At 39.2% G+C, this 24,564-nt stretch overlaps 1 protein-coding gene across 5 annotated transcripts; it reads left to right on the top strand.

The window, feature by feature from the left end:
• The first annotated feature begins 292 nt into the window (after positions 1-292).
• On the top strand, positions 293-15,354 carry LOC103036967 (Scm polycomb group protein homolog 1). 5 transcript variants are annotated; one of them, XM_049480514.1, is made up of 17 exons: positions 293-812; positions 1,624-1,764; positions 3,242-3,286; positions 3,444-3,539; positions 3,673-3,743; positions 3,909-4,143; positions 4,528-4,616; positions 5,944-6,190; positions 11,243-11,496; positions 11,633-11,791; positions 11,907-12,033; positions 12,189-12,389; positions 12,754-12,921; positions 13,300-13,416; positions 13,570-13,704; positions 13,884-13,920; positions 14,208-14,343. In XM_049480514.1, coding segments are annotated over exons 3-17 (1,962 nt in total). In that variant the 5' UTR covers positions 293-812; positions 1,624-1,764; positions 3,242-3,261; the 3' UTR covers positions 14,209-14,343. The 5 variants fall into 5 exon arrangements, with proteins under 5 accessions (XP_049336471.1, XP_049336470.1, XP_049336468.1 ...); XM_049480511.1 differs by lacking the exon at positions 13,884-13,920 and adding an exon at positions 14,463-15,354 and having other exon boundaries at positions 297-812; positions 5,947-6,190; positions 14,208-14,350; XM_049480512.1 differs by lacking the exon at positions 13,884-13,920 and adding an exon at positions 14,463-15,354 and having other exon boundaries at positions 599-812; positions 3,444-3,521; positions 14,208-14,350.
• The last annotated feature ends 9,210 nt before the right edge of the window (positions 15,355-24,564 follow it).

Genomic DNA, 24,564 nt, shown 5'->3' with positions numbered 1-24,564 from the left:
AAAAAAATATAAAAAAAATAAAATAAAAATTCTCCCCTCACTAGACATCTTTTCTAGTTCTTTGTTTCTTTTTTTTTAATAGAATTGTCATTTGGAAAAACAATAAAAAATAAGGAATTGTCTTCCTTTCAGTGCAATTCAAATGCAAGTTTTTCTTAAATAAACAGAGTGTAAAAAATATCACTCAACACAAATCTCCTGAGGTAGAGGCGTGTCGACTCTAGGAGAGCGCTGAGTGGGCGGGGCCAGGCTTAGCCTACCTGCGTGGCGGTTTGGCTGGCTTTGCTGAGCCATGTGACGCATGTGCAACAACAAGAGACCAGAGAGTAGACTGTGGTGAATCTCGTGCGAAGCAGTCAGTGCGTGCGGCAGAGAAAAAAGCTTGAATATCGATATTTTTACACGAGTATTGCTCAATACCAATACCAGCGTTGGTATCGATATTATCGATATTTGGATGGATCCGCCCACCTCTAATATGCGGTAGACTCTCACAACTTTTGGGAGACTTGGGAAGTCTGATTTATAGTGGAGATACACTTCATCATAAGTATGGTGCTTAAAGAAAACTTCAACTCCTACTCAAATCACTTTTAATAGAGCAGTTTTTAAAGCACTTTTATTGATTTTTTTGTCTCTAGTGCTTATAACGTTACCTGTTTGTAGCTACTACAGACTATTTTCAGTTAAGCATTTTTTTGCTGTGTGTCAAAGGGTCTCTCCCGCCCCTCACTGAATCCAGACATGCGCACTACAAAACATGGCGGACTCGCATCACGTTTGAGAAATTAACACAAATCTTTGCGAATAAGGTAAACAGCCGTGTTTACACGCAGATGTTCAAATAGAGACAAACACTGGGTGTGTGATCTGAGCTTTATTGAGCTGTGTAAAAGACAGCTGACTGAAGTGGCTACACGTTGCTATTATCGGTTGCTAAGCTAAGCTGATAGACATTGCTGTTGTTTTTAGCCTGTCTAGCCTAGCTTGTGGACCAGCACACATCCATCCACGGACACGCATATATAAGTTACCTACATATACACACATACAGCTGTACCATTTAACTGAACATTTCTGAAACCCATAATTAACTAACGGTCTAGCTTGCTGTTGGGGTGAATGGAGCAGCACTTTAGAATATTAGCTTTAATGGTTATACAGCTAGCGTTAGCTATACAGTTAAGTAACACTGGTCCAGAAAGTTCTACTACTGGCCCGCCCCAGGTTTTCAGTCTGACCTGTCTGGACTACCCCAGCTGCTCAAGTCCGTTCAGACAGTCTAAACAAAATCCTGGCACGGATTCATATTTTCAGGACCTGGATTTGTTAGGCTAAGCTAGCTAGCCAGCTACCATAGGACACGGGTACCGTTCGCTGTAGCTAGGTTATCTCCTCGCCTCGCATAGCTGGGCTATTTAGCTAGCTAATGTTAGCTAAGTATTATCGCTACGCTCTGTACACATATCTCTGTCTCTGGTGGTCAGTTTTGTTTTCGTGTATTGCTCAAGTTAGGTAGTTAAACCTGCTGGCTACTATCTCTAGCTGTCCCCCGAGTGTGTGGTGCTGTTAGCTCTCTGTGTCCCAGGAAAATAACGTTGCTGCCGCTGTCATTTTGCGAAGGCAGGGGAAGGAGGAGGGACTGGTCGCCTGCTTTTTCACGCCATCCTCTTGGCGCAAAAAGGCGCACTTCTTTTGAAAGAAAGAAGAAAACAACAGTCTAACTGGAGGAACCGTTTACCAAGACACTAATGCAGACCTGAGGTAAGCGTGCAGGTTATCACTGTTTCTCTAACTCCTCAATATTTTATCTTTTCCTGAACTAGACAACCTAGTAATCAACCCTTAATAATCAGGGTTACTATCGCTATAGACGTATCAGATATCAGTGCCGTTAAACATATGCTGAAGCTCTATTTTACCTAGAGCTGCCTTTTTTCTAAGCCTGTCTATCTGCTTTATTAACTTACACTCTTTGTAGAAGAAAAGCTGGTCTATTTTGTCTTACTTCTGTATCGTAGCTGTTCGTTAATTGCGTATCTAACCTCTGTTAATGATGATAAACCGTTTTCCTCTTCACCCTGACCCCACAGTCTGACCCCGCTGCCCTTAGGTGAAGAGTGTTTGGGGGAAATTACATTGTTGTTGTTGGATATATGACAGATATATTTTGCTCTGTTCTAAGCTGATGTGTATGGAGCACCTACAGTACTATAGTAGAAATAAGACATTTATACATTATTTCAATTAAATGAACTGCTCCCTCAATTTTACAGCCAGATCTCTAGAATTAATTGTTTCCTTTAGTTCTCTAGAATTAATTGTTTCCTTTAGTTCTCTAGAATTAATTGTTCCCTTAGTTAAGAGAGGACTCTTTAGTTAAAATGACTAGTTTATAGCATAAAACAACAATGTTAATTTTACTGAAACGTATACAATCAGTGTATGTATATGCATATACATACACTGATTCATATATATATATATATGGAAATAATACAAATGGATTTTTTACCCGATATCCCCAATATGAATTAATGATCGATCTATCATATCATGATATTAATAATGAACTCTGTGTATCAAATATTGGGAAAAAAAATAAATGATATTGGGCAGATTCTTCTGCTACATATGTCATGAAAAATGAGAAGAGTGAGAATTTTAGATTTGCATGGAGCTGAAAAAAAAATGAACAATTAGTAAAAATTAGCATGAGGACTGTAAGTATAGAATAAAACCACAGTTTATTACAAAGATATACCAAAGCAGTTTATATTAGACAGATACTTTGAGTTACTTAGCATTATGATTGCAATGATGAGAGCACTGTTCTCCATATTGCAAGCCAGCAAATCATTAGCATGATTGTGAAGCTGTTATTTTAAGACAAAATGCAACATAATGGTGCATTAAAATCTGCTGCTACAAAATGTTGCAATAAATATTGTGTACCATGTAAATGTCTTTGTAAATTGTAATGCAACATTTTTTTTTTTTTTTTACCATTTTTTTTACCATTGTCCAGAGCTAGTGTGTCTCCAATGAAGATGACCTTTTCATTAACTAGCTGTCTCTGTAATTAATTATACAGTATACAATTTTACAGTATCACAAAGAAATAGCCTGTGTTTGTTTGTTTTTTCTAAATCTTTTAGTTCAAGGTCAGGCTTATGTATTTGTAGCAGTATATAGAGTTCCACTAATACTCTGTAAAAAAAATCTGTGTTCTTCTTAAAAGGCAAACTTAAATACAGCAGGATGAGAAAACCTGTGCTACACAAAGGTAAGGTGCCACATGCATTTATTGAGAAATATTATTTTTCAGTCCTCTGTGCTCTGTTGTTTCTTACACTGTAAGTCATTCACTTTCCCAAGTAAGCATTGTTTGTTTTTTTTTGTTTGTTTTTTTACAACAAAATTTATTTTCTTTCTTTCATTAGCTCTTGAATGGAAAGATGCCAAGCGTATCAAACATCCTCGCAGTGGGCGGCCGTCACGTGTTCCATTGCAGTATCAAGGTACCTTGATAACCACAGGTTCATACTTGTTTGAATTTTACTGCTCTACTAGCTTTAGTTTTTTTTTTTTCAAAAATAGCTCTGAATACTGCAGTGCATTTAATTAGAAGAGTTTTAGAAAAGGACATCTTTCCTTACTGTTCCTTTTCAGGGCATTTCAGCTGGGAGAAGTATCTGAAAGAGACTGGTGCAATAGCTGCTCCTGCCCATTGTTTCAAACAAGTAAGTACCCTTCTCATATTCACAAACACAGTAAACAACAGGCTTCAGGTGAACAAGTTAGACAGCTGAGCTGAGTAGCAAGCTCACTTTTTGTGTAAGAAACCTTTTGTAAGAAGACTTTTCAGCATCATGCAAAAGTAATAGCAGTAGTTTCATCTTCCACAGAGCACTACACCCCCAGTAAATGAATTCAAGGCAGGGATGAAGCTGGAGGCTCAGGATCCCAGGAACACCACATCGACCTGTATTGCCACGGTTGTGGGACTGACCGGCTCACGCCTTAGGTTACGCCTGGATGGCAGCGACAACAAGAACGACTTCTGGCGCCTGGTAGATTCGTCTGAGATCCAGCCCATTGGCAGCTGTGAGAAGAGTGGAGGCATGTTGCAGCCACCCTTGGGTGAGGAGAACACACGTATTTGCACACAGTTATATAACACAAATATTTACATTTTTGTTATTTGCTATTTTACAATATTTATTAAGAAAACTGTTAAAAATGTAGTTGCAGTCAGTAATTATGGTGTGCAAATACTGTTTTTAGGAAACAATTAACAAGTTGCCCGCTCTGTTATAATCCTCTTGTTTCCCTGCCTCTGGGAGTCACTGCTTGCCAAGCTGAGAGACCAGGAATTTTAATAGCACATGTCTATTGTAGTTCTTTGCTAGCCACATGTTCATTTAATTTAGCCAATAATTAGGGAATGTTACAACATTAACACACACGTTTTAAGTTCAACATTGAGGAAATTATTTTTGTGCTGTATTTAATTATGTTTTTTAGGGTTCCGTCTGAACGCATCATCCTGGCCTATGTTCTTACTGAAAACACTCAACGGTGCTGAGATGGCACCACCACGCATCTTTCACAAGGTACCTGTCTGAGAATCCAAACAACAAGCATTTTTTGGGCTAGAAAGTTAAAAGATTCACATTTGCCTTTTGATGTATTAGTTTAGTATAGCTGGACCACATTAGTACTTACATATAGGGTTGCAACGGTATGAGATTTTCACGGTATGATAACCGTCTCAGAAAATACCGCGGTATCATGGTTATCACGGTATCACAGTTTGTTACATATATTATTAAACTGACCCTTAAAGAAATTACAACAAAGGTTTTTTGTTCAATTAACTATTTATTGTAGAAACCTGGAACAATTATAATTTAATGTCTCCTTAAAAAAAATAAGCTGTACACCATCAGGTGAAGGAAATTAGTTTTTTCCACTACTCTTAAGGGCATTAAGAGTGTATATAAATATATATATATATAAATATATAATATATTCTATTTTAAGAGATTTCTATTTTAAGGCTTTCACAGCGAGTCTGGTTTTAACATATGAAAAACAGGCTCGTCAGGATTTGAAAATGAACGCATGTAAATGAATGGCGTCTTTCACATCCAGTCCGGCCCTATGCACGGACACGTGCATCCATCGTAGCACGCACTTCACGCCTGTACCTGCGTGCCCAAATTTCGGATAACTCCGCGCTTTTGCGGGCGCTTCCCACATGGGTTGTGCACGACTACAAAGAGGTTTTATTTAGGTTCAGATTAAAATTATAAACTAAACACATACTTTGCGATGCACAGCGGGGTGGTGTTCTCGGAGATGGGAGAACAGGTTTGACGTATGTCCACCTTTAGCTGTGTTTTTATGGCCACATTGATTACAAACCAGATAACCATCCTCGGGTGCGTTTGGCGAATATCCGAAATAGTCCCACACTGCTGATTTTAGTTTAGCCTTTTTTAAGGCGGACGGAGATAATGTTTAGTCTGATGCACTTTCTGCTGTTCTCAACGCTGTGTGCTGAGGAGCTGAAGCGGAGCAGAGTTGCGCATGCGCGGGTGAGTTTCTCCGCTGGCTTGCGTTTTACCGGTAATAAGCAAACACACACGGTATGATAACCGTGCATTTTAATACCATGGTATACCGTGAAACCGGTTACCGCTGCAACCCTACTTACATAGTACTGCATACTAGAAAAAACACACAAGACCTGTCAGTTTTTAAGAAAATAACGTAAGTAGGGATTAATGAATCAGTAAATATATGACAAAGGTATTCATTTTTTGACTCATGGCCACACATTTTAATTTTTTTCTGTAAGGAGGTTTGACACAATTTCTTTTATTGTTTGTTTCTCTGTCTTATTTCTCTTTCTCTGCTCTTCTTTTGGTTCCTCAGCAGGAGCCTCCCTCTCCAGAGCAGAACTGTTTCCAAGTGGGTATGAAGCTAGAGGCGGTGGATAGGAAGAACCCACACTTTATTTGCCCCGCCACAGTGGGGGCCCTGCGAGGCGTGGAGGTGCAGGTCACCTTCGATGGCTGGAGGGGTGCCTTTGACTACTATTGCCGTTACGACTCCAGAGACATCTTTCCAGTGGGCTGGTGCTCACTCACCGGAGACAACCTGCAGCCACCTGGAACTAAAGGTCTGTCAGTGTTGTATGTTATATGTCTATTTCTGTGTAAACTAGTGACATATATTCAAGCGCATGGCCCATTTGCTAGCATTCATTCTGTTCTGTAATTCATACATTAAATTGTAAAATATACATCAAAATGCCAAGTGTTTTAAAAAGTAGAATTCTTAACCAAGGAATCCTATCTCTGTAAATGAGAGCCTTGGAATTTATCAGTCAGTCCGGAACACACTCTTAAAGCGTATGACTCTTGCTCATTACGAACACTTGATAAAGTGGCTCAAGATAAATTTCACAGCAGAGTTTATTGACAACTAGCCAACTACACTAGCATTAGCTTCAAAACAGCTAAAATAGGCTTTTGAATTAAAACATAAATATTATGTTACCAGTGTAAAGTACATGATGCACAGAGCAGCTTTAGGGTAGTAAAGTAAAGTAAGGGCTTCCCTGGCAATGCAGCTATGCTCTCCACACCCACACAGTGCTCCCTCTAGCTTTAACTTGAATAGGCTGAGCCCTAAAACGCTTCACAGTTGTTACGTGTAAATATCTTCGGCCATCGTTGAAGCGAAAGGTTTAAAGATGCTAAAGCTTAGCAGAAAGAAGTGTTAAGAAAAAGTAGCCTATATATATGGGTGGGTCATATTGCTGCAATGTCTCTATGAGTCACTTGTTCCTTTCAGTGATTCACTAGTTTGTACCCTTATGTCAAACTAAGGGCAAAACATAAAGAGACTGTTTATTAAATCTGAAAATGAGACTGTTAAAGATTACTTTTAGAGCTAAAATATAACGTAAGGGTTAAAATTGACATTGACACTTCTGTTTGCCTGAATTTTGACTAGGGGTGGGCAATCTTACAATATTATATCATTAGTTTTGTTAACCTGATAAACATCATACATTTTAGAGCATATAATAAATATATAATATAATATAGTCAACTATAGTCAGTTGTTTAAAGTATGCTGACCAACATTATTTTAGTACAAAGAGTATGCCAATGTAAAAAGAGTTCATTTCAGGTAAGTTTGAAGAATTTCTATTCATCCATTCATCAATAAAATTTGACACAGTGTAAGGGACAGTTTGTATGTTCAGAATATGTATTAAACTAAACACCTGCAAAAATAAAGATATGTTTTTCACTGGTCAGCAACGATAAGTAGTCCTAATTTAATTGGATAAAGAACAGCACATTCTGAAAGAAACACTATCCTGTGTATAGGGGACTATTGGAATAGCAGTTTTTAAAAAATCTGCTACTGAAGATACAGTACTACTTTGTCTACCCATCAGAATATTGCCATAAATATTGGCGAGGTGCGAGTTAGGTTGGGTGGTAATCATCCAACATTCTGACCTCACTAATGCTTTTGGGTGCTGATTAGAATTAAATCATGACATTAATTCTACAAAATCTAGTACAAATCTTTTTTGCTCAGTAGGGATGGTTATGCAAACAAAAGCAGGTTAAGCTCTGTATTTTTTTGCTGTCTTAATTCTTGGCACCTGCCCAGGTGGCGCCAAAACCCTGCTTTGAAATTTAGTACCCAGTAGTGGGCCTCACCTTGGCACCTGCTGCCGGGATCTTCCCAGATATTGAGAGAATAGAGTGAAGAGGCGGATAAAAGGAAGAGAGAGTGAGAGGGTTACAGATTCATGAGGGTGTACTGTGTCATGTCAGATATAAAGGAAGTAAAAGAAGGAGTGGCTCAATTTCTTGGGTGGTACTGTAGACAAGAAGGTGAAAGTGAGTCAAAGGGGCCATCAGGTTTTAGCAGAGAGAGAGAGAGAGAGAGAGAGATGGAGGGACTCATGGAAAGCAATTACCAAAAAGACAAGGACTTCACATCATACTGAAATGGACCTAATTGTGGTAAGCAGTGTACTGGTTTTGTTTTTTGGACAATACACTGAATGCACAACATTGTAGATTCAATTAGAACACCTAGATACTCTTTGTTTGTGTGTATGTGCATGTGAGAGAGAGCAATGAAGTGAGATAGTAGTGTAGTAGAGAGTGTGCAGTGCAGTGAGTCAGTAAATGCTGCTGTCTGCATGACATTGATGCATATTTTAAATCCTCTTTTTGCTCTCGTAAAGTAAAAAACAAAGCATAATGGATACATACATATTTTTGCAATGTAGTGTTTTATTTAAAATGCCATGTGTATATTTATTTTCTACAAATTTAGTTCTTAAACTATTTTTATTTTTTTATGTTTTCTTTTTTGTTGTTTTTTTTCTAATTCCCCAGCCAGTAGCTAGGCCTCCCCATTACATAATATTACCGGTGCTAAAAGGCAAAGTAAGCCAGCCAACTGTATCTTTCAAACTTCTACTAGTGCAGCTTTGTTGCACAGCTAAATATGCTTGGAGGAGAACACTACTAACTGCAAGCTAGAGGCTAGAGATATACCTGTTGTTTAGTCATGCTTTCTTATGTAGACATCTGACTGCACAGTGTAAAAATGTAGAACGTGTGGAACCAGAGGCTTCCACTAGCGGGCAGAGCAGACACTGACCATAAATAACATATGGAGTTACACAATGTAATCACTTGAGGAATAATCTTTTGGATAGAGTTGAAAATGCAACAACAATAGTGTATTCCAAGATAGGAGTAAATTAAATACATTGTGACAATATTTCCTACAGCCTTTTTTTAAAACTGTTATTTTTTGCTGCTGAGTGTTGCCTCTAAGCTGTCTCTATGGTTTTTGTGTATACTTAACATTATTTTTTTACAAATGATGCATCAAATGGAAACAGGATGAACAAGGCATCATCAGGGATTGAACAGACACAGTTTATGATGGCACACAGTTTATGATGGCATCTAGACATCTGCACCACTTGGGAACCAAAATGTTACATGTTAAAATTCATATTTAAAAAAAAAACTCTTGATTAACTGTAGGACTGCAGCTAATGAATACTTTGATTGTCGACTAATCTAATAATGGATGATTATTTTTACGATTAATCGATTAGTCAACGATTATTTCTGCCATGTCCTCCATCTTTAAATACAATAGAAAAAGCTGAACATCAGATTTAAAAGGCATTTGAATGTCTGGATGTTTTTTAAATGTGGAAAGTACTGATATTTAGTGAGTAAATATGTAATCTGTTTTGTAAGGGCACTTCTGGAGACACAGATTAAGTTGAGTGTAAACTGTGTGAGTGAGCCATTTACCCATCTCCCATTGCGCTTCTGTCCCCAACACTTTGTGTAATGCGGTACTGTTACGAATGAATGATTAGTCGACAATGAAATTTGTAGTCGACAAATTTAAATAATCAACATTGTCTTTTATATGGACTAATCCCAAATTAACTGATAAGGACAGAACAATCATATCTGTGTATGCTGAATATATTTACCTTTGTTGTTTTTATCTCAAGTGTGTATGATCACACAAGGCTTCAGAGTTGTACTCTTGGAAGTACACAGTGTGGGCGGCATGCAAATTGAGTGTGTGTGTGTGTGTGTGTGAAGGGGCCCCTGGTGGGGTATAGATGCTGGAGAAAGAAAACTAGCAGTTTGCCAGCTGTTGGAAATCCACTGTACCAAGTGCTTTGCATCACTGCATTGGCACATAGTTGGCACATTGCTGGTGTGAATGAATTTCTCCCTGGACTACGGGGCAAAATGACTAACCATTAGACCATCACCTTCTCCTGGCTTTGTTTTGCAAGGTTTTTACGAGTAGATCGAAACTGAGGGCAGGAAGGAAGTAAGTAGAGCCTGAAACACCCCAATCACACACTTGCACTCACGCATACACACAGCTTTAGGTCAGACCATTTTGCAGACAGCCTCAGTGTGTGTGAGTGTGTGTGCCCTCTCTCTCTAACTTTGGGTTGTGAGAAGAGCGGTGCTTCTCCTCTTGGTCTGAACTGCAGAACTGGCTGCCTGCACAGGTGCGTACAACTCCTGCACTGTGTAATCTGAAGGATGTGTGTGTTTGTGTGACAGAGGAAGGGTGAGAGAGCTCTCTAGCAGTTTATATATTTTCTTTTCAGTGTTATTTATTTTTCCAATTGTACTATAATTGTTTTACATTTTGCACAAAATCTTGTACAATGTGTTTCTTATTATTATCATTAAGTAATTATTATTTTTTATTTATGCCAAGTAACCTTGCTCTACGTGTCTAGTTTTTCCTCGTATATCTCACTCTTGCTCACTCTATCTCTCTCTCAAACTCATTCACCCTGTGCTGAAGGGGGCACTGGCAGCAGGAAAGTAACACAACTTGTGTCTTTGTTCAGTGGCTCAAAGTAAAATGGGTCACTGGCTTTGAAAACAAAAGCCCTGCAGTGCTGTTGTCTGCTGCAGGTTTGTTGTGGCCATTGCTAAGATGCTTGTCTTGTCACTGAGAGGTTTGCTTCTGAAGTGTTACCTCAGAGATCACGGTACAGCTTACCCAAGGATACATATATTTTTATTGAGCCAGAAGAGATTGTGATGGACATAAACAAGGTTGTTAAATGTGCCTTTATATTGTTTGTATGAAATCAGTGTATTAATCTACTAATGAATATGAGTATACCAGAGCTTACTTTATACAGCAGTGGAAATGGGCACCTCTAATAGATCACAAAAATCCCAGTTTGGTTTGGATCATGGTTTTTACATCTCAGATCTCCTCATTTTTTTTAATCAACAAAAAAGAAAAAAGGAGACAATTGTGAGACAGTCTTAATTTTGTCTTAATGCTGTTTGTTTCTGTAAGGGACTTTTAGTTTGCCTCTCACATTTATTTTTGTTACATAAATTTTAATATTGATGTTTGTTGTTCTGATGTGGATTTCTCTTTTGTTTTTTCCATTAAGCCCACAACCTTAGAAGTTTTTCATACCTCACACTAATATATCTCCACCCCCCATTCCACTGAGTTGTCACTACAGATGTTTGACTGTTTTGCCCTTTCGTCTCTCTTGGCATCTATCTACATATCTATCTATCTGTTAATGTGACTGTAATCTGTCACAGCCATTTTTGCTGCCTAGTCATTCTAGATGTATTCTTCTTCTCTCTTTTCTCAGTGGGGTTACCGAAGCAGCTGGGTGCTTTGAGCTCCCTGCCTGACGGAGGTGTGGAGGGTGCAGGTATGCCCCCTACGTCAACCAAGCCTCCAGCCCAGAAGGGACGAAAACCTGGCCGCAGGAAAACTAAGCTGACCAGCGCCTGGGGCCAAAAAGGCACCCCAGCCACTGTGGGGCTTGAGGTAGACCAGCCTGAAAAAGCACTTGAACCAGTAAAAGTCCCCAAGAAGAGAGGACCCAAACCTGGAAGCAAGGTACACCATGGACAAGAGTCTTTGGGGCAGTTATTTGCAATTGGTGCAGTTTTCAAGCTTCAGTCTATTTATTTTGTCTCAGATATGAATGCTATACCAGAACAATATCTTATATCTGTCTATGTGTGTGTTGTAGCTAGGCTGGGCTAAGCAGTCTGCATGGCTGGAGGGAGCGATGGCAGGTCCTGGTAGACCCAGAGGCCGACTGCCAGCCAGCTGGACTCAAAGACTGCAGCAGCAGGAGATGGAGCCCATCAAGATTCCAAAAAAGAGAGGTCCCAAACCTGGCAGCAAGGTCTTTCTCACTTAATAAATAATTTAATAATGTATTCATCATTTGTTTGACATGTGCGTATGTGTGAGTGTTTTTATTATTATTAAAATCTGATTACATCCTTTTCATAAAACAGAGGAAACCACGTGTGGTACCGGACCCAGTGCCCAATTCCCCCACGAGCAGCACTCCAGAACCAGACACCAGCTCTGTGCCTTTGGATAATGCTACCATACCCAGCTCTGCCCTACAGGCTCCAACAGGTGTGTAACCTATATCTAGTCTAGTGGTAGAGGTGTCTTCTGGATTTATTATTACTACTGTTGATTTGTTTCCATACATTATTTGCCCACAATAAGAGCAGAATCAACAGTGAATAATGAACTGCTGATAAGCAAGCTGTGTTTGTGTGTTCCAGTTTGTGTGTACCTGAACAAGCAAGGGAAGGTTGGTCCTCACTTTGACCCACGGCGTGTGCAGGCTCTGCCTGACCACTTTGGCCCTGGTCGGGCATCCTCTGTGCTGCAGCAGTGTGTACAGGCCTGTGTGGACTGTGCCCACAACCAGAATACTGTCTTCAGCTGCCTCAAACCAGGGCATGGGGGGGAGCTTATCTCAGGTTGGTATGCTCACACACACACATGCTCTTGTCCACCTAGCTTCTTTATTTTCCCCTTATACCTAAAATAAGTTGTTAATATATGTACACACTGTGGAGAAATCCTTGCAAAACACTGCTGGCGAGAAAAGGTTAAAAAACAGTACAGAAACATGGAGGAGCAGATGTGAAATCCACTCACACAATCACGTTTAGCATGCTGAGTATTTTCCACAAAGGGGACATTAATAATATTTGAATAGTTTTAGGTTCTTTTTGAATTAGATAAGTGTTCTTGTTTTTATTATTTCTTAAGCTGAGTGTAAAGTGAAAACATGAAGTTTACAGTGACTTGAAATCTAATCTCTGTTATTTTTTTCTGCAGCACACTTTGACCAGCAGCAGCACACGTTGACCTTACCAGCAGTAAACAGTGTGACATATGTGCTGCGCTTCCTGGAGAAGCTCTGCCACAACCTGCACTGCGATCCTCTGTTTGGCAGCCAGCCTGTGCCTCTGGGAGGGGTCCACTATGACAGCCATACTTACACAGGTGAGGTCTCATAAACACATATGCACACGCTATGTTCCATTACACACTTACTACTAAATTTACTTGTTTCTTTGTGCAAAGTCCATAAATTGGTGTTGGCCAAAGGCCAAAAAGTCTTAGTAACATACACAGGGAAGAAGTTGTATAGGTTTCAGATCAGTAGACACTGTATAGCATTGTATTATTTATTATTTGTAAGTATTTTCCAAGTAAATTATCACTTGTTTATATTAATTTTGTTACATATAGTACATAGTTGGTTGCTATCCGTTGGCACTAATATCTCCAGATATCTCCAGCTGTATTACCAGATGCTCCTAAGTTGACATTGACATTTTTGTTCTTATCTTGTTTGTTTTTGTCTTCCTTGCTGGCCAGAGCGAAGAGACCTGAATTCAGGGCCTGGCCGAGGTACTAAAAGATCTATTCAGGAATCATACAACAGCAGCCTGCTGCCCCACAAAATCACAAAAACCCATCGCCTTTCCTCTGAAGGTATTCCCCTCATTACCTTACATACATTCTTCTGTAACTGGGTCTGTCTGGTGGTGCCTGCTTGTATTACTCTCTATTACTTTTTATTCCAGTATGTACTGTGTAAAGCCTACACACACTTACTAAGATTGATTTGTGTGTGTTTTTGGACAGAGCCATTTCCAGTGGAGAATGGAGGCTCAGAGCACTTGGAAAAAACACCACTCTCCCCTAGTAAGAATCTGAGTCTGCACCCTCTTTCTCAAAGCAGTAGTTCCCCCAGCCGGCTTCATCGCCTGGGCTCTGCAGGTGGGTACGAACACTTTTACAGGTTTTACAGTACACTGTCTTACAAATGCAGTGCAATGCATTTTGCATTTATGTACTCTGGAGGTGTATGTACTGGAGGTTTGCATTATATGTTCAGATCTGATGTTGTAAAAAGTGCTGTACAAATAAATTTGATTTGATTTGACTTTTGCACACAGCTGGGCATCTTTGGACAAATAACATACAATCACGATAGTGAGTATTGGGACAGTGGCATTTTTTGTAATGCCACTAATCTCACTTTTTTACAGAATTGATTTGATTATTTCAGGGTCATCTGACTTTTCTGATTGTAAGTGTTAATAGTTATTTACATATTGAGGGAAAGTCTACGTGCACTTTGACAGTGGTACTTTCTTACACCCTTTTTTTTCTTCAGCTTGTCACTGTATATGTTTTTTTGTTTGTTTTTCATATGTTATCCTTGTACCAATATGTTTGAATAAAGGTTCTGAATTGCCTCTTATTTATTCTCTCCGCAGGTTCAGAGCGCTTCCTGAGCTCCAGGGAGAGCCCACGACCCAGTGGCCAGGACCCCAACCTGTGGACAGTGGAAGACGTCATGCAGTTTATTCGAGATGTGGACCCTCAGCTAGGCTCGCATGCAGACCTTTTCCGCAAGCATGTATGTACAGAAATCTATAGCAACGATACTAATATGCATCTGAACATGTTTGTGTTTCACTAGAGTTTAATTGTATTGTAAAGCTGATTTGTTTTATATTTGTATGTTACAGGAGATTGATGGAAAGGCCCTCCTCTTGCTGCGCAGTGACATGATGATGAAATACATGGGCCTGAAGCTCGGTCCTGCCCTCAAACTCACCTTCCATATCGACAAACTCAAACAGGTTCGCTGATCTCGCATCAGCATCAGAACCATCTCCCAAATCCTGTCCCCCTCCCCATCTACCCCTAGAAAGCACAGGGCATATTGGAAACACATGCCCAAAGAAAGCATACTGAAGCATATTGTAGCACTCAGCAGAATTTCAGCCTGGCCATTTCTGAGTTTGTTTCCCTTTGTCTATTGTTGCCTACTTGTTCCTCTTTGTTGTTGTATGTTTTCGTGCATGTAGCACATTTTACATCTTACCTCTGTCTCATGCTAGGGTCAGTTGACTCACGCACAGTACTTTTTTATATGTTGTTTCATCCTAAATGTTATGTTTTGTAGTTAAAGCCAAGGTCTCAAATTTATGCAGGCTCACAGCCGTGTGGACAGTATCAAGGCCACTTTTGGGCCTCTGTTTCTAAGACTTGTTTTTATAAATGTTTAATGGATGACAGCCTCTGTTAATAAGGACCTGGATTTTCTTTTCTATAAAAATCATTTTTCTGTAATAAACAGTTAAACACTAGATATGTCCCACCAAACTTTGGGATTGATTCTGACTGATGTCTCCTTCAGAGACCATTTTTCATACTTAATACTGTACTTTATACATAACATCACGTAACTTGCAATTACTTCCATGATAAACTGTGTCTTTTGTATTGTCTTGATGTTTACATGCTGTCTGTTATTTGTACTTTTAAAAAGTTTTATACTATATTTGTTAGAGTTCGTACATTTCGAGCATTATACTCAGTGAGACTGTAATAAAATAACATGTCTTCTGAAAAGTTCATTTGTGCATTATTTTAGGGCACTGGCTTTATGTTTTCATTAAACACACCAAGAGTAGCTTCTTTCAGTAGGTACAGGTAAAATGTGCATTTGCACTGAATTTGCTATCCCAAAACTGCCCGGTGAAATCGACACAAGGGGGCAGCAAAAGCATTTAATTTTCTTTCAGGGTTTGGGTATATAAAGCTGTAGGAAGGAATTATGACAGTCAGTTTATTACTCTGAACCTTAATAGTCTGGATAGAGTGTGTTATTAACACTAGTTGAGAATATTCACACTCCCTTAGATGTGATCACATGATCTCCATACAACATAACATGGTTTGATACTAGAATTAGGCATGATATTCCTTTTTTATGTCCAATTAGGATCTTGATAATGCAAACTGTATCCATCAAAAAATATACCATTCAGAGCTAAGCAGTTAATATTACATTAGTCTGAGTTCACTTTACTGACCATCTAAGTAACATTATGCTCAAACTGTGAAACAAATATTCTGTAGTACTTTCCTATGAAACCTATAATAATACTGGCATGCAGGCTTGGCTAGCATTCTAGGGTTTAACATTTATCCACAAAGGGCCGGTGTGGCTGCAGGTTTTCATTTCAGCCAAGCAGGAGAACATGTGGTCAGCAGACTGACCGAGTGATTAAACAAATGGATTCAGGTGTGCTTCTGGTTGTTTGGAATGAAAACCTGCAGCCACAATGACCCTTTGAAAATAAGATTGAACCAAACTGATTAATGTGATGTTGCAGGATAATGGGTTGTACCTGAATATAATTTTTTCTTAGATTCAGTCCATTTATTCTGGCCAGTATTGGACCAAAACCAATATTAGATCAGCATGCCCCTTTTTGATACTGTTCTCAAATCCACAATTGTATAGCAGCTTTTTTTTAATCCTTAAAAACAAATGATTTCACATGAAACCAAAAACCAAAAAAAAGTCCCAGTTTTAATCACCAGACATTTCTTTGTAAGGCTTGCATGATGATGTATTTCACAATTACCAGAACAATACCTTAGTGCTAGAATCAGCCTGATGACAATAGATTTCCTCTAAACATGTATTTTTTTTTACTGACATGTTAATAAGACTCATTATAAGAGCTTGTGTACTTTTTGTGTTGGCACGTGACTTTCACTTAGAAAGTCGACTGCAGAGATGCAACATATTGTAAATCTTACCACATCCTCACGGCAAACAGGAAGGAACTGCTAAGAGATCAGTTAACTGACCTAACCCACAAAGTGTGTGTGTGTGTGTGTGTGTGTGTGTGTGTACACCATAGTAACTCGTGCAAGAAAGTCACATGACTCACTTTCATCTTTCAGCAGTGAATCCACTGGGAAAGCCCTCTGACCAGAAATGTTCCACAGTTTCGTTGCTTGAAAATGTGACTACACTAACACAAGGCCATACTGTACTACCATCATATTACTAAAATGCAATTATCACAAAAATGCAGACAAGTCTGAGCTCAAGCTTGAGACATGATATGTGTGGGAGTTATTTCAATTCCGCCAGTAATAGGGGTACATACCAAATATGTACTGTTACATCTAGAGACACACATGTAAGTGTAATGGTGTTGCAGTCTTTTTTAAGAATAAAAAATCAAACAAAGTCAAACAGAACCTGATGGCCACATTTACAGATGCATCAAAAACATTTAAGAACCCCTTACTAAATTACAAATTTTGTTTATTATTGCAGTAAAAAAAGTAAATATGATCTATGCAATAAACTAATCTATTTTGACAGGTGTATCAGTTTGCAAACTCTTTTTGTAGCCAACTGTAATATTTCTTATCTTGTTTTAGAAAAATTGACTAGACTATGTTCACATATGTAACCAGGTTGAAGTGACACAAATCAGATTTTTTGCCTTAAACTCAGATCTAATATTTCAGGGCTGTGTAAGCTGATCTTTTTAGTTAAGTCACTTTCATATGTGATCCTAGATCAAATACATATACAATACATATCCAAAACAATATACACATTTGTGCTGTTTCAGGAACATATTCTTTTACATTGCAGATACAGGTCACTTATAGGTCACAATACATTAATGAATTTCAACCATCTAAAAAAAAAAGGTGATTAATTAGACTTTTAATGTGAATGTAGCTTTTATTCTATTCTTAGCATCTGAAATGCTTCTAGTTCTGCAATTTTTAAGATTATTTTTAAGATCTGGACTCATTTGGCAGTTAAATCCTTTCTGCATGCCACTTGCAGTAATGTGGGAATTTGCCATGCCTTTTTAGTCAGCATATGAGTTTTCTTGGTTTTCCAAATGTTGCACAGTTCCCCTTAACTGCAGTTTCTTAATGACATTCTGGACAGTAGAAATTAGGAACTGGAAGTTCTCTTGATATATGTTTGTATCCAGACCTTAAAGCCAGCTCGTTTCATTTTCATATTCTCAGCCGGCTGCATGGAGAAGCTTGTGGAGACTGCTGAGTTTAGCATTTTTTCCAGCAGCATTTTTAAAAAGTTTTTAAACATTTTTATAAATTTTGATGCCAAACTCCACAATAAGTAAGCATATTGCCCAAAACATACAATGTGAATAGGGCATGTGTTGTAACAATGATGTTCTCAACATATTTGAACAACAGACCTCTTTAATCCTGACTTGCACACAGATTTAAAACCTGATTTGTTCCAGAGAAAATCAGGGGAAAATCTACAAAAGGGTTTTTGTTTGGCAGTGGTGATTCTGCTGTCACTAAAGCACCCACACACTACTGATCAGGCGGAGAAGGGAAGCTTTTTTCTTTCCTTTCTCTGAGTGCAAGATGTTCTTTTACAGTGTTTTGAAGGCCTTCTTTAGTAAAAGCTATATAGAGATATAGACAGATAAATACATAATTCTATATTATAGCTATTAGCACCTAAGGATATGCGGTAGATTAAACAGTAATAGTGATAGCAGCTGTCTTTTTTATATATCTTAAATATGTGGTGGTGCCCATAATTGATCCAATCATCGGCAGCTCTATTTGTATTTTACTTTGGGCTAAGTGGAATCCAGCAAGAATGATAGCTAAGTCAGATCAGTCAACCAATATGGCATGTCCATATGAGCCTCATTCATCCTGTAGAAATATCTTTGGTAATTTCTGCTGTGTATAGACTCTTCCATAAGCTATAGCAGCATGTCCCACATACTAGCACTGCTGCAGATCTCATCCACAGATGGCTCTGCGAGAGCTTGCCATGACGTTGCAGAAATGATGGCACTGCACGTCATATGTCAGCGTGATAGTTATCTCCGACAGGTGATTTCAAGCCCACTCAATCTGCTGTGCCTTGGTCTGCCAACGTGGTGTTTAGGAACCATTTGGGGCGTGTGCTTCTCTGCTGACCTGACTTGGATTCATGGTGCTTGCAGGACACATACAGTAAATGACTGTTAGATGCCAAGAGATGACCACACTCAGACCTGGCTTTCTGCAGCCATGTGCTTAGATGATCAGATTAAGCCACACAGGAGCTTAGAGCCAGCCCTATCAAGACAGTGGAGTGACACACACACACACACACACACCCACCCTGTATAAACAGCAACAAACACTGCCTCTCCTGCCTCAACCTGTTCTAGCTGGCCAAGGGCTTCGCTTCACACAGGAGAATGAATAATTTACACATTGCCCTTAACATCAAAGGCCTGCAGCAATAAACGTGGAAGGGGGGATCTCTAGTGAATCAAGTTGCATCCACTGTCTCTGTACCAAGGCCTTTCTCTGTGAGCTAGACAACTTCATATGCTGCCCATCAAATATTTGGACAAACATGGCATTTGAAAAGGCTCGAAATGAAAGAATATGTTCTATTTAGGCACATACTCATAAAGATTAAATATTTGCAACATGTCTTTTAACAGAAAACTGCCACACCAGCCACCATGTTTAGAAAAAATAATCTCTTCACACTAAAGAAGACAATTTAATGAACATAAAACTGACTATTGCGATTATATACTCAATTATATCTACTGTGAGTTATGTTACATACTCAGACTGATTGAAGAGGAGGGACATGAAACTAAAAAGGCGCTTAAAAACTATGATGCACCATGTTTGCTAAAATATCTTTCATCACTGATGAACTCATTTTTATTTACAGTGTTGGTGCTTTCTCAGCCATCATAAATTACAAACATGTATGGCAGACAGTGTTAGCACAAGCCCATTTGCTTTGATTGGAAATAAATTAATGATACAATAAAAGTTACCTCCCACAAAAAGCTTTTTGACAAGAATATTAGTAATAATTGTGCCAAATAATATAGGTGCACTCAATAAGACAAATTAATAGATTTTCTTGATCTAGAAGGTACATAATCATAATTGTGTACATGAGATTACTCCCCATTTTTTCCAGTGAGTTTAAGCTATAAGTATACAGTGATGTTTTTGTTACTTTGCCTCTGTAAAATAAAGTAATCAACATGAAGCAAAGTGCAGCAGTTTCAGCCTTGAGTCAAGGGGTTTACCAACAATATTATAAGCCTCAATTTTCACAGGCTGTAGTTTCACCTCTAGATGTGGCATGTCCTCTATTTACTTCATAACAAATAAAGAATCTAAAAGGACTGGAGTGTTGAATGTGCATTTGATAGCTACTATTAATATACAGTGAAAAATCCAAACAAACAGAAAGAGATCAAAAATAATGAAGAGATAAAAGCCTGTCCAGTCATAGAAGAAGATTCCTTGGACATTTAAAAGCAAGTTAGTTAGGATCCAAGGAAGGAAGGATCCAAAGCAAGGATCCATTAAAGCAGTATACAATCTATTCAAACATAATGTCCAATATTGATGTTGATGGCACCCACTGTATGATTTTAGAATAGAAATGTTAGTTAGACATATCACATTTTACATCATGGCATGGTGTCCACTGTATGTATTATACATGCAAAACAATATTTCATGTGACTATAAGATTATACCTACTGAAAATGTACTCTTACATTGACAACCACATCGCTGCTGTTCATTATGTAACTGTTCCAGTCATGCAGAAGGTAGAATAGGGTACATGCTGCCTGATGGATGGGGTGGTTTTGCTGTTAGCAGGAGCCGAACATGCTCATCAGTCATTCAGTTATCCGGTGATCCGTATGAGTAAAGATGCACTGTTGCACTCAGGCTTAAAGATCAGGAAGTGAAGATCACTCGAAATCAATTTCTTCCATCTACACATGAATGGAGGAAGGGGGCATAAACATCAGTCTATTCCCAGTGCTGAACACATTTTCACAGCTATACGGTAAAGCATGCTGATACATGTACCCAGTCCATGCCTTAACATGCATTAGCTGCAAACACTTTTCCAGCATGTGAGTGTGAAGCTCTAAACACAACCTACACTACACTTCATGAGACAAATCATCTTATATAATCTCCTCTGTATAGTTATTTAAGGCTGCAAATGTTTCTCACGCTGAACAGTGATTAAATATATATAAATCCATAGGTATTAATATGGAGTTAAACCACTGAAATTAAAAGGCATTTTTATCCATGTAATCTTTGTTTTATTTTTTAGTGTACAAAGGTGCTGGGACACACTTGGTACACACATAAGATCTTTCAGATCTCAATGAGGATTCATGTACTGATACCAGGGAAGAAAAGTATGTTTTAGTATAATTTATGCCTACTTACCACTTTCCGTAATTGCTGTGAGTGGATAGACTAGACAAGGGTTTTGGATTGAATCTCTTTACATATTTGAACTCAAAAGCAACAACTAAGAGCAAAAGGTGATTAAGTGCTGTCCTTGCCATGAGAAATTATACTTTAAAGCTCTACATTGTTTATTATTTATTGGTTTCAACATATTAATAAAGGTCTGTGCTTTTCTGACTCTAGTGTAAAATTGATACTAGTGTAAATGTGTTGGAGTTTATTGGAGTTGCTCAGAGTACAAACCTAGAGTACTTTAAAACATTAATGTTTTTGATAAAATAGTCAGAAGTCAAAAGAATCGGGACGCCTGCTCATTCATTCTTTTTTTAATCGAGAAGAAATTCTCCTTTTGTCAAAGTATAACTGTGTCTAATTTTTAGAGAAAGCTTTTTACAAAATTTTGAGAGTTGTGAAGATTTTAGAGCATTTTATGCAAGTGCATGGTGCCAATTGCTTTGTCTTTTATTGGAGTAAATCTTTTTATGGTCTGTGTTGCTTTACCATTTAAAAACATTGGAAGGCAGATTATTTATTTTGCATAAGTTCCATTGCTTAACTAATTTGTCTTTATCTGATATAGAGAGTCCCTTTCTATTAAGCTGTTCGTGTGCATTTGCACACATTGTGAATGTAAATAACAATGGATACGCTAATGGCTGAAAATAAGTCTTTAAACCAGTCACATTTTTTGCTATTGCTGGATTTTTCTTTCAGTGATTTTTTTGTTCTGCTTTAAGATCACACTCTGTCATATCCGCGTGTGAGTGTTTTGTCAGTAACGGTCAGTCTTCCTTCATTCATAGAGAAGTGTGGGCGTATGGGAAAGCAGTCTGACCTCACTTACCAGACGTAGATCAGAGTGAGCTGCCACCACTAGCAGAGGCAGCAGCAGCAGCACTGCCTGGAAATCAAGCTCAGTAAGAGGAAGTGACTGCGCTGTGTGAATGTAAAAACTACAGTGGCCTTTAAAGGGGTGGTCTCTCTGGGATCCTGTGAAACTCCTGGGTAAACCCCATGGAGAAATCCCCAGAGCATGAGAAAACAGAGGCCTTCTCAATTTTTATTTAAGTAATTTGTGATTTCACTTTTTTTCAGCTTTCCTCCACAAGTGAGAGCTTTCTCACTGTTCTCACTGTAAAGTCTTCTCACTGTGGTGGGTTTAAAGTTGTTTTTTGACTGAGAAAGCTGAAAGCACATACACAGGAAGAACCGTGTGAGTGTGTGTGTGTGTAGTGGTTGTTGTGGGTGGCCTAAGAGAGAAGGAGAAAGAGAAAAACAGACACTGGTTAAGTGTAAATATCTTGTGTCACACCCTGCTTAGCGTATGTCTAGTCTGGCCCCTGCTGGAAAAATGACATTCAGAAACACGCAACAGTAAATGAGCCCATTCAGATCGGACCAACAGACAGACAGTAGTCAGATGATGTCTATGACGTGTTACCAATGAATATAGCCAATGCATTCATAGCTGTGTCAGCCATGTTATCTAAGCATTCCACTGTGCAAGAAACTAGCACAAAGTATCAGAATTGTTCACACCCATTTCCTATCTAGCAGACAATATCTGTGTGTTTGTGAGGAGGGGGGGGGGGTCGTCTTAGATTTGAGCAAAAACACAACAGCCGTTACAAAGCCCTGCCCAACTCCATCTCCTTCTCACACACCCTTGCTGCACGTTTCACCACACACACACACACACACACACACACACACACACACACACACACTGCTGTGCTGTCTGCGAGTTTCAAATTGCAGATCTCGGCAAAAAAAAGAGAGAAACAGAAGCGCCAGCTGAATTCCCCAGAGGGCACTGAAATTGGTGATGCAGCTTTGTGTAGAAAAACCCCCACCATTCAGCTCAAAAGTGAAGCTGGTGAGGAACTCAGAAGCCTAATTAATGAATGCATGTGTTGGACAACAATCAGTTTTACACATTTAAGGTTACTTGAGAAGATCAGAATGTGATCAGTTCTGCCAGTAGATGACAAACTAAAGCACCTGCATCTCAAACCAAGGGTTTCAAAGTCCAGCAAAAGTGACTACTAATCACAGATGAGAACAACGCAAGACTTAGATATGGAGGCACCAATTTTGCTTAGCCCATGTTCTGTGAGAATGTGCATGTGTTTCTGTATTAAAACATGCAGGCATCTCTCTGCAAATGCTGCTTTACCTGTGTAATCAGTTTCAAGAGATTCCTGCCTTTACCAGTTGTTAGAACCACAGTTACTTCGCTGCTCCCAACTGCTGTGTCTCTGTCTCCATTAGCATTGTGGCTCTAACCCTGCCGAGCCCAGCTGTTAGAATCAAAGCTAACCCTTCTACAACCTGCAAACCCGGTTGTTAATATTGCGTCTACCTGCTTTAACCTTGTCAGGCTTAGCTGCTGTGCCTGTTAGGTTTGTGGCTCCAACCTTGTATTACAGGTGCTGGTCAACGAATTAGAATAATTTGAAATAGTGCAATCATGAAATTCTTTGAATGCATTTTTTGTGCAGAAAGCAAATCAGGTGTTCACCGCACCTGTCCTACTCGTTAGACTAATCACAGAACTCGTTACCTGGAAAAAAAATTGCTCAGCTGAGCTTTCCAAAAGGCCCATTTAGGCCATTTAACTGTGACACTGTTGTTTTATTGAATTAGAATAATGGAGAAACCGTTTCATTGAATTAGAATAATTTTTATTATAATTACAATCATCACTTTCTCAGTATTTTGTGGCTGCCCCCTTGGCTTGTATGACTGCGTGAAGTCTCCGCGGCATCGATTTGACCAGCTTGTCGCAAGTTTCCGCACTCACAGCTTCCCAGGCAGTGGCGATGTTCTGCTTCAGTTGGTCCAGCGTAGTAGGCTTTCTGTCGCGAATTTTCCGCTTGACGATGGCCCAAAGGTTTTCAATGACATTGAGGTCAGGCGAGTTGGCCGGCCATGCCAAAACTTCAAGCTGTTTTTTAGTGAACCAATCTTTGGTCGACTTTGCCGCATGAGCCGGTGCAAGATCCTGTTGAAATATGAAGTCTTCTTCGCCGAACTGTTCCTCAACAGTCGGAATCAGGAACGTTTCCAGAACATCTTGATATACGGCAGCATTGACAGTCTTCTTGAGGAAGCAGAGTTTCCCTACACCTCGAGCGGACATGCATCCCCAGACCATAACGCTCTGGGGAAACTTGACGGATCTTTTCACACACTCGTGGTTGTAGGTTTCGCCACCACGACGCCAGACACGAGGACCTTGGTCACCGAAGGAGATGCAGAAGCGTGATTCTTCACTGAAGACCACTTTCTGCCAGTCTTCAGCAGTCCACTCGCCGTGTTCTTTGGCCCACTTCAGCCGTTTCTCCATTTGTTTCTTGTTCAGCATCGGTTTTACTGCTGGAACGCGATATTTGAAGCCGAGTTCGCACAGAAGACGGTAAGTGGTTGATCTGGAGACGTCAGCGCCGGTCTGCTTGTTCCACAAGTCGGTGAGCTCGGAAGTGGACTTGA

This window comes from Astyanax mexicanus, chromosome 6 (assembly GCF_023375975.1).
Source record: "Astyanax mexicanus isolate ESR-SI-001 chromosome 6, AstMex3_surface, whole genome shotgun sequence".
NCBI classification, from domain to species: domain Eukaryota; kingdom Metazoa; phylum Chordata; class Actinopteri; order Characiformes; family Acestrorhamphidae; genus Astyanax; species Astyanax mexicanus.
Note: the sequence above shows the minus strand (reverse complement) of the source record. Positions and strands in the feature narration are given on the sequence as shown.

Bases quoted from the DNA above. Each gene is read 5' to 3' on its own strand.
- LOC103036967 (XM_049480510.1), top strand. From the start codon at position 3,262: ATGAGAAAACCTGTGCTACACAAAG. The intron at 4,144-4,527 runs GTGAGGAGAACA...TATGTTTTTTAG, and splicing joins CATGTTGCAGCCACCCTTGG to GGTTCCGTCTGAACGCATCA. The intron at 12,922-13,299 runs GTGAGGTCTCAT...CTTGCTGGCCAG, and splicing joins TGACAGCCATACTTACACAG to AGCGAAGAGACCTGAATTCA.